Source organism: Kryptolebias marmoratus, linkage group LG8 (genome assembly GCF_001649575.2).
Source record: "Kryptolebias marmoratus isolate JLee-2015 linkage group LG8, ASM164957v2, whole genome shotgun sequence".
Classification (NCBI taxonomy): domain Eukaryota; kingdom Metazoa; phylum Chordata; class Actinopteri; order Cyprinodontiformes; family Rivulidae; genus Kryptolebias; species Kryptolebias marmoratus.
In genome coordinates this window covers 1,684,719-1,698,516 of record NC_051437.1, presented here as the reverse complement: position 1 = coordinate 1,698,516, position 13,798 = coordinate 1,684,719, and the positions used below count along the sequence as shown (strand labels likewise).

Here is a 13,798-nt window from a genome sequence, read left to right as displayed (position 1 = left end):
CCAAACATGGAGAAGCAGCTTTCAGTTTCTATGCACCATCAATCTGGAACAAACTCACGGAAAACTGCAAAACAGCCGAAACATTAAATCAAGGCTGAAAACTCACCTGTTTAGAGCTGCCTTTGATTAGTAGTCTGCAAACAAAATCAATTGCTCTGAACAAAATATTATTAAAATAATATAAGAACATTAGTGTTTTGGGTTTTTTTGGGGGGATGTTTGTAATGTTTTTGATGATTGTAATGTAATTCTACTGATGTTTTTATGATGTAAAGCACTTTGAATGCCTTGCTGCTGAAATGTGCTATACAAATACATTTTTACTTTACTTACTAAATGAAATATAGGATAATCTAAATGAAATCATGAAACTAAACATATCTAAACATGAGCTAAAACAGTCAAAATAGTAGCTAAAATACTCTAAAGAAAAAGTTAAAGCTGAACTAAACAACAATTAGACTAAGACAGTCAAAATATGAGCTAAGATATACTCAACTAAACTAAATGTGCAGGAAGGCTAAATAAGCTAACATAAACTGAAACATGACAATGCTAAGCTAAGGGTACAACATGACTAATAGTACCAAAAAGCCCGCTAGACAGGCAACATAAGAATTACTAAGATAACTAGACTAAAATCACGATAAAGTTAAAGCTGAACTAAACAACAATCAGGAATCTAACAATATCTAAAATATGAATTAAGATAAACTAAACTAAATGTACAGGAAGGCTAAATAAGCTAAAACATGACAATACTAAACTAACGGTACAAACTAATAGTACCAGAAGGCCCGCTGAACAGCCAACATTAGAATTACTAACTAAGGGAGGGGAGGGAATGAGAAAGATGAGGCAGAGACAGTGGAAAATGAGTGTGTGTGTGTGTAGAGGCGGTGGGAGGCAGTGTGGTGCGTGTTGTATTGCGTGTTGTGTACGACAGATCAGTACAGCGCCTGCTTCACTGCAGACGCTGCACCAATCCGCCTGTCGATCTCCCGCTCCATTTTTCCCTCATTCGTGAACAAGACCCCGAGATACTTAAACTCCTCCACTTGGGGCAGGACATCTTCCCCGACCCGGAGAAGGCACTCTACCCTTTTCCGGCTCAAGACCATGGCCTCGGATTTGGAGGCACTGATCCTCATCCCGGCCGTTTCACACTCGGCTGCGAACCGCTCCAGTGAGAGTTGTAGATCACGGTCTGATGAAGCCAGTAGGACCACATCATCCGCGGTCTGATCCTCGGCTACAGAAGCTGGCTCTAGGGACAGAAAAATCCCTTTACATCTAAAACTATCTGAGTTTAAAAGCATCACGTCCTTTTCTGTCCCTTAGATCTCTGATGTTGACTCGATGCAGCTGATCTCCATCCTCTGGGTGTTTCACTGTGATGTCAGAACCCTAACTTTGTTTTTTTTTTCTTCACATGTTGATTTCAGTTTCTTTTTTGTAAAGGGAATATTTATTGAGTGTTGGTCTTCCTCTTATTGTTACTGTTTTTATATTTGAACTTTATTCTACTTGAAGTCTGTCTTGGTTTGTTTTTTTGACAGGTTTATTTTAAGAACATTAAGGAGCTGATTGTCAGCTCTCTAGTCAAAGCATCACATGACCTGAAACAGCAGTCACACTGTGTTTTATATTCAGCTGCTGCTTCTGTTCAACCTATTCAGCAAGTAATAATGTAGTAATTCAGTTAAATTATTTCTAAACTGTTTGTAAAGGATGAAGAAAATGTCCAGATGAAATGTCAAACATCACGTTTATTTTGAATAAAACCTATAAATTACTTTTTTATTGTCATTTTACATTTAACACATGACTGAACAAACGGGTGGAGAAACAAAATAACGAATTTCTTACATAACTAGAATCATAAGTGTTTTTCTGTTAAGAGACCACTGTGACTACGGTCATTTATTTTACCATCTTAACAAATAAACACTTTTTACAATACATTTAAGAATAAATGTAATCGCAAACTGCAATAATACTATATAAATATACACAAACTTAAAATCCATCTATCTATTTTCTTCTGCTTATTCATGAAAAAGTGTTTGCAACTTGCCAACATGAAATACCTAAAATCCTATTTTCTTATTGAAACAAAGCATTTTCACTCAGAAGATCACAAATACTTGCTTAGAACTGTTGTACTTCAGAATTATACAATCTGTAGCAGATGATGTCCAAATGATGCCCCTACTATGAGTTTGCCTGTCATAGGATCTAACTACACACTATCATTATAACATCAAAATGTTCCATGAAATCAAAGGTCCATCCATCCATCCATCCCTTCATTATCTGCTGCTTGGTCCACAGTTGTGTTGAAGGGGCAGCAGCATTTTTTAAAGTTTGCAAACCTCAGCATTTATTTATTTTTTCCCAAAATGTCTTTATTAGAATTTTAACAGTTAAGACAAACCGCTTGAACATTTAACAAAAAAAAGAAAAGAAAAAAAAAAAAAATGCCAGTATTAATAATAGTTTGGTTCAAGTCACAATGAAATACACAACACAAAACAAAAACAACAACATGTCTCTCACATTCTTAGTTCCAATGTAACCCTTCGCATAATCTACGCCTCATCCGTGTACTGAGATATTTACTTCAGCAGTGTATGCCCTTTAATAGAATTGTCTTTGGGAACTGCAGTGAACCTAGTCTTCAGTCATTTGCGCCGTCCTCCTTGAAGTTCAGATGTTGGACATACCTAATAAAGGGATTCCATATGAATTCAAACATATTCTGTTTACCCTTTAATACATATGTAATCTTTTCCAGAGGGAGGGTAGATGTCATCTGCTGTAACCACAGGTTTATAGTTGGTCTATGGGTCTTCCCCCAGGAAAGTGATATACATCTTTTTGCATTAAGCAGACCTAAGTTTATAAAAGTTTGTTCGTTTTTAGTATAGTTATGTCTTACTGGGCATAGTCCAAACACAAACAGCTTCGGATCCATAATTATTTGTTTGGAAATTATTTTCTCAATTGCATCTTTTACCTCTTTCCAAAACATTATAATACTCCTACAGTACCACACACAATGAATCCAAGTTCCTCTATCCCCTGTACACTTTGGACATACATCAGATATTTCCCCATTATATCTGTTGAGGTCCACTGGTGTTATATAAACCCGCATTAACCATTTAAATTGGATCATTTTAAGCGCAGTGTTGATAGAGCTGGTATGGGCCCGTTTGCATGCTGTTTGCCACTCTTCCTCAGATAACTCCAGCTGTAAATCGTNTTTGGCAAATAAAAAGCAACTGTTTCCAAATTCTCAAACATTATGTGTGATAGCATACTAGACATTTCCTTAATCCAGTAATCTGTCATATTTTACATTAGAACGGGATTTACCAAAAAGTCTACTCTCTGATCTTTTCAGGAAGTCTTTATTTTTGTGCCCTGCTCTCAGCTAACTTCGCTCCTCTTGTATCAGAAATGAAAAATTATAAATGCACACTACGTGTTGGGAACCTGTGTTTGTTCACTGACTTTTATTTGTCAGATGTCATTTTTGACAGAATTGTTCCAGACACGGACGTATCAGAGCCAGAGCCTTTTTTCATGTGTTAATGATCCCAACCCGACTCCGCGCTGTCGCATCTGCAGAAACTTTTTGGTGACTGTTATGACCCTGGACTGGAGCTTTAAGATCTCAATGCTGTAGGTTTTATTTGTGCTTCTGTCTCTATATAAACACAGAGACACGTTAGTCACAGTCTGTGCAGCCGTCAGGTGGGAACACGCAGTGCACTGGCAGGGCCGGAAAGTGGGGGGACCAATGGCCCCCTGGCCCCAGTGGTTCCGGCGCCTATGCCTCCAGGTGAATCTCATCCACCCCCGGAGCCTTGCCATCGAGGAGCTTTTTAACCACCTTGGTGTTAAAAACATAACACATCTGCCTTCCTCCTCTGCATCATGTCAGCCAGCTCTCTACCTTTGCCTGTCATTGTCCCTACGTTTAAAGTTGCTCCCCTCAGTCCTACACTCTTAACTTTCCTCTTCTCCCTCTGTCTCCTGGCACGTTTCCCTCCTTGGGGTCTTTGACTAGCAGTAGCACAATTTCCACTGGCACCCTGTTTGTCAACTGCAGCAGTGCTGGTTGTTGTTAACCTGGGCCCCGACCACCACCAGTATGGTGTTACTTGGATGAACTTCTGTGTTAATTTTGGTCTTTCCTGACACAACCCTCACCCTTTATAACATCTGGAGATAAATAATCTGCTTGAGGAGTTTCAGTCAGGGTTTAGAGCCCATCATAGCACAGAAACAGCACTGGTGGAAGTTGCCAATGATATCCTCATGGCCTCAAACAGTGGACATGTGTCCATACTTGTCCTGTTAGATCTCAGTGCTGCATTTGGTACAGCGGATCACAATATTCTATTACAGAGACTTGAACATGATATTGAAATTAAAGGAACAACTGTAAAATGGTTTAAATCGTATTTATTTGATAGATTCCAGTTTGTTAATGTTAACAATGAATCTTCATACACCAGAGTTTGTCATGGAGTTGCTCAGGGTTCAGTGCTTGGACCTATGCTCTTTACTTTATATATGCTTCCATTAGGTAAAGTTATTAGACAGCATGGGATAAATTTTCATTGTTATGCTGATGATACTCAGTTATATTTATCCATGAAACCTGATGAATCCAATCAGTTACTTAAATTACAAACATGTCTTGAAGACATAAAAACCTGGATGAAGATTCAACACAATCTGCTGGTTTCCTTAGATAGAAAACCTTTACTAATTGGATTTTTATAATATATGTGCATGTTTTTGTACAGTGCCGAGACAACTTTTGTTGTGACTTGGCACTATATAAATAAACTGAATTGAATTTACCTGGGATGGGACTGGCACAAGCAACACATTGGCTTGTGCTGGTTAGTGGCTGGTTTAACCTGGCCACAGCCCCACCAGCACTTATCTGAAATACTACCCATATTAGGTAAAACCAGAGGTGTCTTAAAGAATTTTTTTTTTACTTTCCATTCAAAATCCTTCAGAGTAGGACTATCTGTAGTTCTGTCCTTCTCCACATTAGATCCCATTTTTCATAAAAAAATAATGGTGTTAATTTTTCTAGCTCTGCTGATTCTTTTAGATCTGTGACATTAGTTTCTTTTTGAAAGCTCCTTCAATTGCTGATATAAAAAAAACATTCCAATTTACATGGTGGACCAGATACTTTATGACCCTTGATAGGTTTTTGTAAATAATACTACAAGTAGGTATATCAAATATAAATATTTATATAGTTTAAATAAATGTATAAAAATCACATGCTGAGAGATTATACTTTCATTTGAAATGTGAAGTGGGGGTGGTAAATGCGGCCATCCTGTTCTGTGAGCTGCCATTGTGGTCTCAGTCTGGGACTATTACCTGCAGGAAGCTAACATTAGTTTCTGAGATGTGACGGCTCATCTCCCCTGTGCAGTGGTCAACATGCGATGATAGCCATGTTCTCCTCCTTCCCCATCAACTGAAAAACTTCCATCTCTGTGATTGTCGTGGTGTTGTAACGGATTCAGACACCAAGTGGACTTTGTTTGTCTCGATGTCCCACAGCGGCACACTGCAGGGGTAGAGGCTTCCTGGAGATAGGCAATGGGGTTTCTCTTTGAGTAGAAAATGTCCTTGCGTCAACAAGAGCAGATTTCTTCACTTCTCACAGAGTATAAATCCATCTGAAGTTTGGTTTGCACAAAATCAATATGCATTTACTTATGAATGAAGATTTGTCCAAGTGTAGCAGAAAAATTAGAAAAGTAAACTAAATCAAAATAAAAACAAATCAAATAAATAATCTGAAATAGGACTTTGATTTTAAGTTTATTCAAAATATAAGACTGAGCATGATGTTTCTATGAAGTCTATATTTAGGAATTACACGTGAGACAATTTAGACTATTTCAATAAATAGTTCATTCTAGAATTAAATCCAGCAAGATGGTAAGAATTCTGCCAGACTGTCAGAATAATCAGGAAGTATAAGATTGGAAATGCAGATTGTTTTCTCAACTTGCATCAAACTTTCTGTGGTAGTGGCTAAACAATATCCCCAACAAATACTTTGAGCATTTCACACTGTGTAATATGGGATGTGCTAATCAGCTTCAGCCAGCACAAAATGATGATAACTCAATATTAAAGTTATTAAGCTACAATTTGGTGTGGCAGTTGCTGAGGGTTGTCCCCAACACAAAGTCCAAGCACTACACACTGTGCAACATCTTTGCTCGAATCGTTGACATTAACTGATGGCATCAAACCGGTTCATTTGTTAGCAAAACATCTCATGTAAGTACACATTTTGACATGGATCAGTTGAACAACAAACTGCTGCTTTTGCTAAAAACAAAACAAACAAACAACAAAAATTGCATCAAGATTTTCTACATCTTCAGATTTCATTTGGTTAAAGAAAGCCGAGGAAAACAGACCACTGAAAACGAATGTTTACCTGATTAAGAGTTACTTTTATTTACATTTTTGTATGTAGTTTTTACATCTTTAAATATTAAAACACAAGTCAGCTTTTCTGTGTTTAAATATTAATCTTAGTGTAATTCAGAATGTGGATATTGATTCAACATTTATGAAAAGAAGTTTAACCTTTGACCCAGGACCAAATAAAGCATGAAGAGCACATACCTGGTTACCATGACCACTGTCACATATATTCATTTATGGAAACACTATCATCAGTTATAATCTTTCATTTGTTTGTGGAATAAAGACCTGAACATTTCCTGCAATTTGCCTGATTTATTAAAAATAAAAGAACAGATCTGTGTTCTTTTCACACCTTAACTTAACACACATTTATTTCTGTAAAACTGATTTTTACAGCAAACAACAAAAACACACATCAGGTTTCTGTGAATCACTTACCTGGGACACCAGAAGAATTAAACAACAATGATTAAGACAAACTCAAAATAACAGCTTGAATCATGTTATTACAGGAATAATTCACAACATGTTCACCATTTATTATAAAAGTAAAAGTTTCTCAACAGCAAATACTTTTTTTCTTCCTCTAAAAGATGTGAAAAAAGCACAAACATAAACTGATGAATGTTCAGAGCCTGTCAAAGTGTTCGGAGAAGAATTTGCTTTGCTTTCAATAAATGGCACTTCTTTTTGATGAAAACCTGAGGCTTTATAAAGATAAGAGATGTTTATTCCCAAAGTGGGTTTCTACATCTTCTGGATCAGAACCTGGAATTTACCTGCAGAAAGGTGAAATACAGACGAGTCAGTTCACACATTATTGTTATCCAAAACAAAACGGAGGAATTCATTTTTTCTTTCACTTTAACATTTAAGATAAACGATAGAAGCTTATAAGAGAAAATTACAATCTGATCAAAATCTCTGACAAACAAGCAAACATTATTTTATATGCAGAGGTTTAACCAGGTAAAAAAAAAAAACTCATAAATGTTTTGGATTTGTGCAATCTTTCTAAAGTGTAATCCTCCAGTGACAGCAGGAACAGAGTTTTCATTTGTGGGACAGTGAAAAATGTCAATGAAAACAAAAAGTCATGTGCAAATCTTAGAAACCCATATTTTATTCACAATAAAACATAGTAAACATATCAGATGTTTAAGAAATTGTACCACTTTTATGAAAAATGAACATAGTTTTGATGGCAGCAACACATCTCTTCTTCTTTGAAGCAGCATTTGTGGATGGCACGATGAAGTGTGTTTACAGACAATGATGGGATGTCCAGAAAATAAACCAGTTCTGCCTGAGGACCTGAAGATCACGGCCATCTAAAACTGACCTTCAGCCTCGTCTTTGAGCTCAAACATTTCTTCATCTTCTGATGACATTATGACCTGTAGATGATGGGATGTTCAAAGTCATCCTCATTATATGTTGAGGAACATGATTCTGACATTGTTCCACTAATTTTAGTCACAATTTTTCCCAGATGAGTGAACCCCTGCCCAACTTCACGGCCTCTCTAAAAAGCTCCTTTTATACCCAGGCCTCTTACTGACTGACTCCTCCAGCTGATTCTTATTCTTTTGCTGCCCCATCCCAACTGTTTTTGAGATGTGTTGCCAACATCCAATTCAAAATTAACTTGTTTTTTCCTACAGCTGATATAATTTCTTAGTTTAAACATTTTGATATGTTTACTATGTTCCATTGTGAATGAAATATGGGTTTCTGAAATTTGCAAATTATTGCACTTTTGTTTTTGTTTATTTGCATTTTACACAACCCAACATTTTCAGAACTGTTGTTGTAGAAAGATGTCATTAAAAGTTTCAAGACATGATCTAATTTTTATTTATTTATTTTTACCTAATATTGTATCTGGTTTAGGACTAAATACTCTGAGTGTCTGAAGTGTGTGCGGATTGTGAGTGTCTTACATGCAGGCATGTCAGATATTTCAGCTGTCACAACACTCCGGAGTCCAAGGTTGGACAGAGCTCCTCTCACAAGACCACATGTGAAAGCCAAATACTGTAGAGTCAAAAATAATAATTTGTTGTTATGTTTACACCTAAAATGTTCTTATAAACTAAACAAAGTTGGACATGAGGTGGGGAATCTCACTGGTCCTGAATAAACCAATCGATGTGTGGACCCTTCAGTCCCCTAACTGAGGGGAGGGGGGGGGGCGCTCTCCTGCATGTTTTAGAGGTGTTCCTGCTTTAAAACACCTGCTTTAAATGGATGACTTGTTGCCATGCTCCTGGAGAACCTGATGATTTGGTGAGGAGGTAATTAAACCATTTGAATCAGGTGTGTTGGAGCAGAAACACCTAAAACCTCCAGGAGAGCGGCCCTCGAGGCCTGGAGTTTGACACCTGTGCAATGAGGGGTTCAGTGTCCTGCCCAGGGACAGTTCAACATGTGACTGCATACTACTGGGAATCAAACCTCTGAGTCTCTTGTTGGAGGACAACTGCTCTAACCACTGATCCACAGCCACCCTCTGAGTCAAAGCTGCTTGAGAAAGTATTCAGATCACCTTCACTTTTTGCAATGTGTGCAATAGAAGCTTTGCATCAAATTTCTGCCACTTTGTAAACCTTCTCAGGCACAGTCAGGCTGAATGGGAACCATCAGTGGAGCCATTTTCAGGTCTGTCCAGAGATGTTTGACCCAGCCAGAGCCCTGACTCTACTCACACTCACAGTACCGGTAGTCCCTCAGCCACGTCTCACTTGTCTTTGGTTGTTTGTTATGGTGGAAGGTGAACCTTTGGCTCAGTCTGGGGTTCTGAGTTCTGTGGAACAGGTTTTCATTGAGAATATCTCAGTACTTTGCTCCCTTCTGCTTTCTCTTGTCTAAAAGCAGTCTCCCATTCCCTGCTACCGAAACACACTCCCACAGCATGATGCTGTCATCACTGTGCTTCAATGTGAGAATGGTATTAGATGGGGGATGAGGGATGCCTGGTTTTTTTTCTTATATAACATTGTTGGAACCTATTATGTATTGAATGAATTCATCATTTGGTAAATGATGAATATTGATCTAAAACTACGTTAAATATTACAAATTGCAGAAGAACTATTTGTTTTCTTCTTATTTTGTTGTTTATTGCTCCACCCAGTGAGCTCAACCCCCAGCCATGATGATGAAGACAGCTGCTGTGGGGCTGACTGTTGGGTTTGTTTATTTTGCAGTGAAGGAGAGAGGCGTGTAACAGTTTTCTTTACCACAAAATTGTTTATTTTTGAGATTTGTAAGACGTCAACTCAGAGAATATTTTGTTAAATTCAATAAGGAAATTAAATGCTGCACTTCTGAAACAAGAAATCTCTCTGCGAGTGCTTATATTTCTTTCCTCCACAAGGCTATTCTGTCTCACACTTTTACAGAGCTTGTGATGGTACAAGAATAGCCGCTACAAACATGTAGAACAGTTCATCCTTGGTTTCATCAGACCAGAGAATTTTCTTCCTCACAGTTGCAGCAAAAACCAAGATGATATGATGCTTCATGGATGGTTAACTGAGTTCTTTTGGTCAATGTCACTGTTTGGGGAATTCAGTTGTTCAGGCTAAATGTAATATGTCTGACTGTCTTACTGTATTCTTGGCCAAGTCTCTCTTGAAAAGGAGAGTTTTAATTTCAATGAAACCTTTACATCTTTTGGATAAATAAAAGATAGGAACAAATAAATTCCAAGTGTTGTAGAAAGACTTAAGGGTGTACTCACTTTCTTGCTGTTTAAGCTCTCATTAGAAGGGGCAGCAGATCAAACTTATCAATCAATAACAGACTGAACTGTATCCTAACGCAGCGGTCCCAGACCTTTTTAGCTCCACAGACCGGTTCATTATCAGACAGTATTTTCACTGACCGGTTTAAAGGTGTGGCAGATAAATACAACAAACTAAAATGATATGACCGGCATGAAAACGGGGTATTTTTAAAACATAATAAACATAAATCCAACGTGTCCTCGCAGCTTTGTTAGCTGCGTCCTGGTATTGTGTTATCATCAGCATGAATAACAACCTCTTCTCCTCCCCCTGATGTTCTCTGGTCAATATGGCGATGTTTAAACATGCCCTTTAAAATAAGATACACCACAAATATAAAGTGCACAAAGAATCCAACTCACCATAACCCTGAATCAGTGGAGCCCTGAGCCTGTTTCTCAGTAACCAGACGGTCCATCTAGGGCTTCCAGAGACATTTGTTTTTTTCTCATTTTGTTAGCTTGTGGGTTTGTTTTTAGCGGTAACGGATCACGTGACCTAGATAAGCGTTTTGACACGCATCAAGAGGGAGTTATAGACGGATGTAGTGGAGAGAATCAGGTCAGTTTTCAATATAAATGTCATTCAAACTCTGAAAAAAAGAAAACAGAAATACTGTAATTATTCTTTCTCTACGGCCCGGTACCAAATGACCCACGGACCAGTACCGGTCCACGGCCCGGGGCTTGGGGATGATGTTTAGATTACCTTTAATTACTCATCCATTCTTATTTATCAGATCTCAACAACTAGATGTCGAATTCATTACATACAGGGACTTTCTTCATACCTGTTATGATTAAACAAACTAATTTTGCCATTTAGAATTGCATTACAAAATAAAAACTGAATGAAAATAAAAATAAACAAACAATAAATTAAACCAAGTAAAATTCAATTAATACAACAAATAGAAATAACACTAAAATTTAGAAACAATATTTTGAGTTTTAGCATCAAGTAATTACTCTAAATTAAATTCAAATTATAATCAAACAAGTATATTCTTTTCAATATAACAAGGATAATGGCTTGAATGCACTATTTAACCTTTATGATCTGAGGGAGTTTGATTATAAATGATCTCAAATATAAGAAAATTGTTGAACAGAATGTTTTAGGTTTTACACACACAAGGATTTGGACAAGTTATACTACTTGATATGTATTTTCACTTAGGCATTTAGGCCAGAAGAATGTTAATCTTTCTGCCAAATTGTCAGTATGAGTGAGAAAGGGTAAGATTAGAAATGAGAATTTTGTTTATTAACTTTGCATCAGCTTAAATGTCCGTACCAGACCCAAGAAGAGAGAAGCTGAGGAACCGTACTGTTTTTGAGGCTGATTAACATTCTGTCCCCAGTGGAACCACAGAGAGGAGCCAGATCGAGGCCCAAAGCCCACTGATGGTCAGAGCATCAGCATTTCATCCAAGGTCACCTGCAGTTCTGGTGACGGCTTAAAGAATGGTCTGGATGGTAACTGCAATTGGTTTTGTAAATGCGAGAATTTAGCTGGTGTAGATTCTCAGTCATCCAGGACATGGTAACAAACTTAACAATCCTCTGTTGTTAGGAGAGAGAGGGTAATCTGCATGTGAATCCAGTTTACAGAAGCTCAAACTCCACTCTCTGATGTTTGAACTGAGAAAGCTCTTCAGATGAGAAGCGAAACGTCTTCAACTACAGAACAGAAGTCCAGTTGTTTTTGTTTTGAACTCTTTTTTTTGGTTTTAGCTGAACTTATCTTTAATAGTTTTGTAAACTAAAATTCTTAAGGTTACAAACAGTTCCAGTTATCATTCACTTCCTAGCTTTTTCACTGCTGGATTTGACAAAAACATCAAACAAATCGGGACAATGTATGTTTTCAGCACTAAGGTAAAAAAAAGGAGCAGGGGACAGGGTGTTTTATCAAAAGTAAAAAGATGTCAAATCATCAACAGCCAGCCAGGTTCTGACAAGATTAAAAGCTAAGTGTCTCCACAAATGGAGCTTATCTCTCCTGTTCAAAGAGGTTCTCTTAGAAGCACAATAATATCAGTCACATACTTCAGAATAAAAATGTAGATTCAACATTTTAATCGCTATTGTAATTAGATTACCCAGTTCAAGTTTTTGTTATCATGATTGTTGGATGCCTTCTGTAATGACAAGGAGTAATCATGGGAATAAAACCTGTTAAATCATTTGGTTAGTTTCTTTTTAGAGAAGTGATCACAAATTTATTTTCAACACATTTCAAAGATTTCTTCTCTGTATAAATTATATGTGGGTGGAAACTAAGTGTGATACCAGGGATTCAGTGACAGCAAAATGACCTTTAGAATATTATTTTCTCTACAGAGATGAGTGGAGGTCAGAGGGTAGAAAAAGGAGGAGGCCTTTCACGCTACAGAAATTACCGGTACATACATTGTAGTTTATTTTAATTAATTTACTGAACTGTATACAGTTCTGTTTTTACTTTGTCATTATGGAGTACTGAAATTAGATTAATAATAAAAAATAAATAGATGACTGCAGCATCAGGCTGCAACGTAACCAAAATGTAAAAAGTGAAGGCGGTCTGAAACAACTGTACACAGAGGATATGGGAGGTATGGAAACTGAAAACCAACATCCAGAGAAATAAAGAAACCACTTCAGATCCAGTGTTCTGATGCACTCCAAATGAATCTGCAATCACTGATGAGGTCCAACAAAGATTCTACAACGGGAGTGGGACAGGTCAGGTTGTGCCCACTGAGTATGGCTGTGGATGAACGTGAACACCCCCAAACAACCTCTAACATCAGAACTCCTGACAAGCTAAGGAGAGGTCATGAGATGTGTGTACATGTGGGTTTTGTATTTTTAATCGCTAAATAAGTTTAGAAGACAGTAACTTTCTTTCACTGTTTAAAATAAATTTATTTATTCCCTTAATTAATAATGCAGCCTGTTTATTTATTTTATTAAACAAAACAAACAAGATTGTAAATTTTTCTCAACATAAGTCACATCACCTTTGGAGCATAATCCAGATACTGTTTCCCAGCTGACAGATGGCTCAGTAATCGGAACTGGCTGTCCTGCAGAACATAGATCCCCTGAAACATCAGAGCTCAGATAAATGACAAGGCAAGAAATGTGAATCAGCAGCCACAAGCTTACATATATTTATCACTAACAAAAATGGCCGTTTTCAATAAGTGCAGAAAATGAAGTCTGGGCATTTGGAGAGGCTACAGTTACCACCACTGTGTGTCAAAGTAATATACCATATTCTCCGCACTATAGGGCACACTGGATTATAAGATGCACTGTCAATGAATGGTCCATTTTCACTGCTGTCGTCACACCCATCCTTAAAAAGCCTGGTCTGGATCCCAATAATTTCAATAATCTTCGCCCTATTTCCAATCTTCCTTTCATTTCCAAAATTCTGGAGAAAACAGTTGCCTCCCAGCTCCACCACCATTTAACCCAAAACAGTCTGTATGAACTGTTTCAGTCAGGTTTCCGCTC

General features: G+C 37.5%; 1 protein-coding gene across 3 annotated transcripts in view; it reads right to left on the bottom strand.

Annotated features, from left to right (window-relative positions):
- Nucleotides 1-5,857: 5,857 nt before the first annotated feature.
- The window catches only part of trappc6b (trafficking protein particle complex 6b), a 19,220-nt gene continuing 11,279 nt past the window's right edge, over nucleotides 5,858-13,798 (bottom strand). Inside the window, exons 4-6 of one of the 3 annotated variants that reach the window (XM_025004512.2) lie at nucleotides 13,297-13,362; nucleotides 8,442-8,535; nucleotides 5,858-7,277 (exon numbers count right to left, since the gene is read on the bottom strand). In XM_025004512.2, coding sequence (XP_024860280.1) covers nucleotides 7,246-7,277; nucleotides 8,442-8,535; nucleotides 13,297-13,362 — 192 coding nt within the window. In that variant the 3' untranslated portion in view covers nucleotides 5,858-7,245. Of the gene's footprint in view, nucleotides 7,278-8,441; nucleotides 8,536-13,296; nucleotides 13,381-13,798 lie in introns of all 3 variants that reach the window. The other 2 variants (XM_017409298.3, XM_017409299.3) reach the window with 2 other exon arrangements.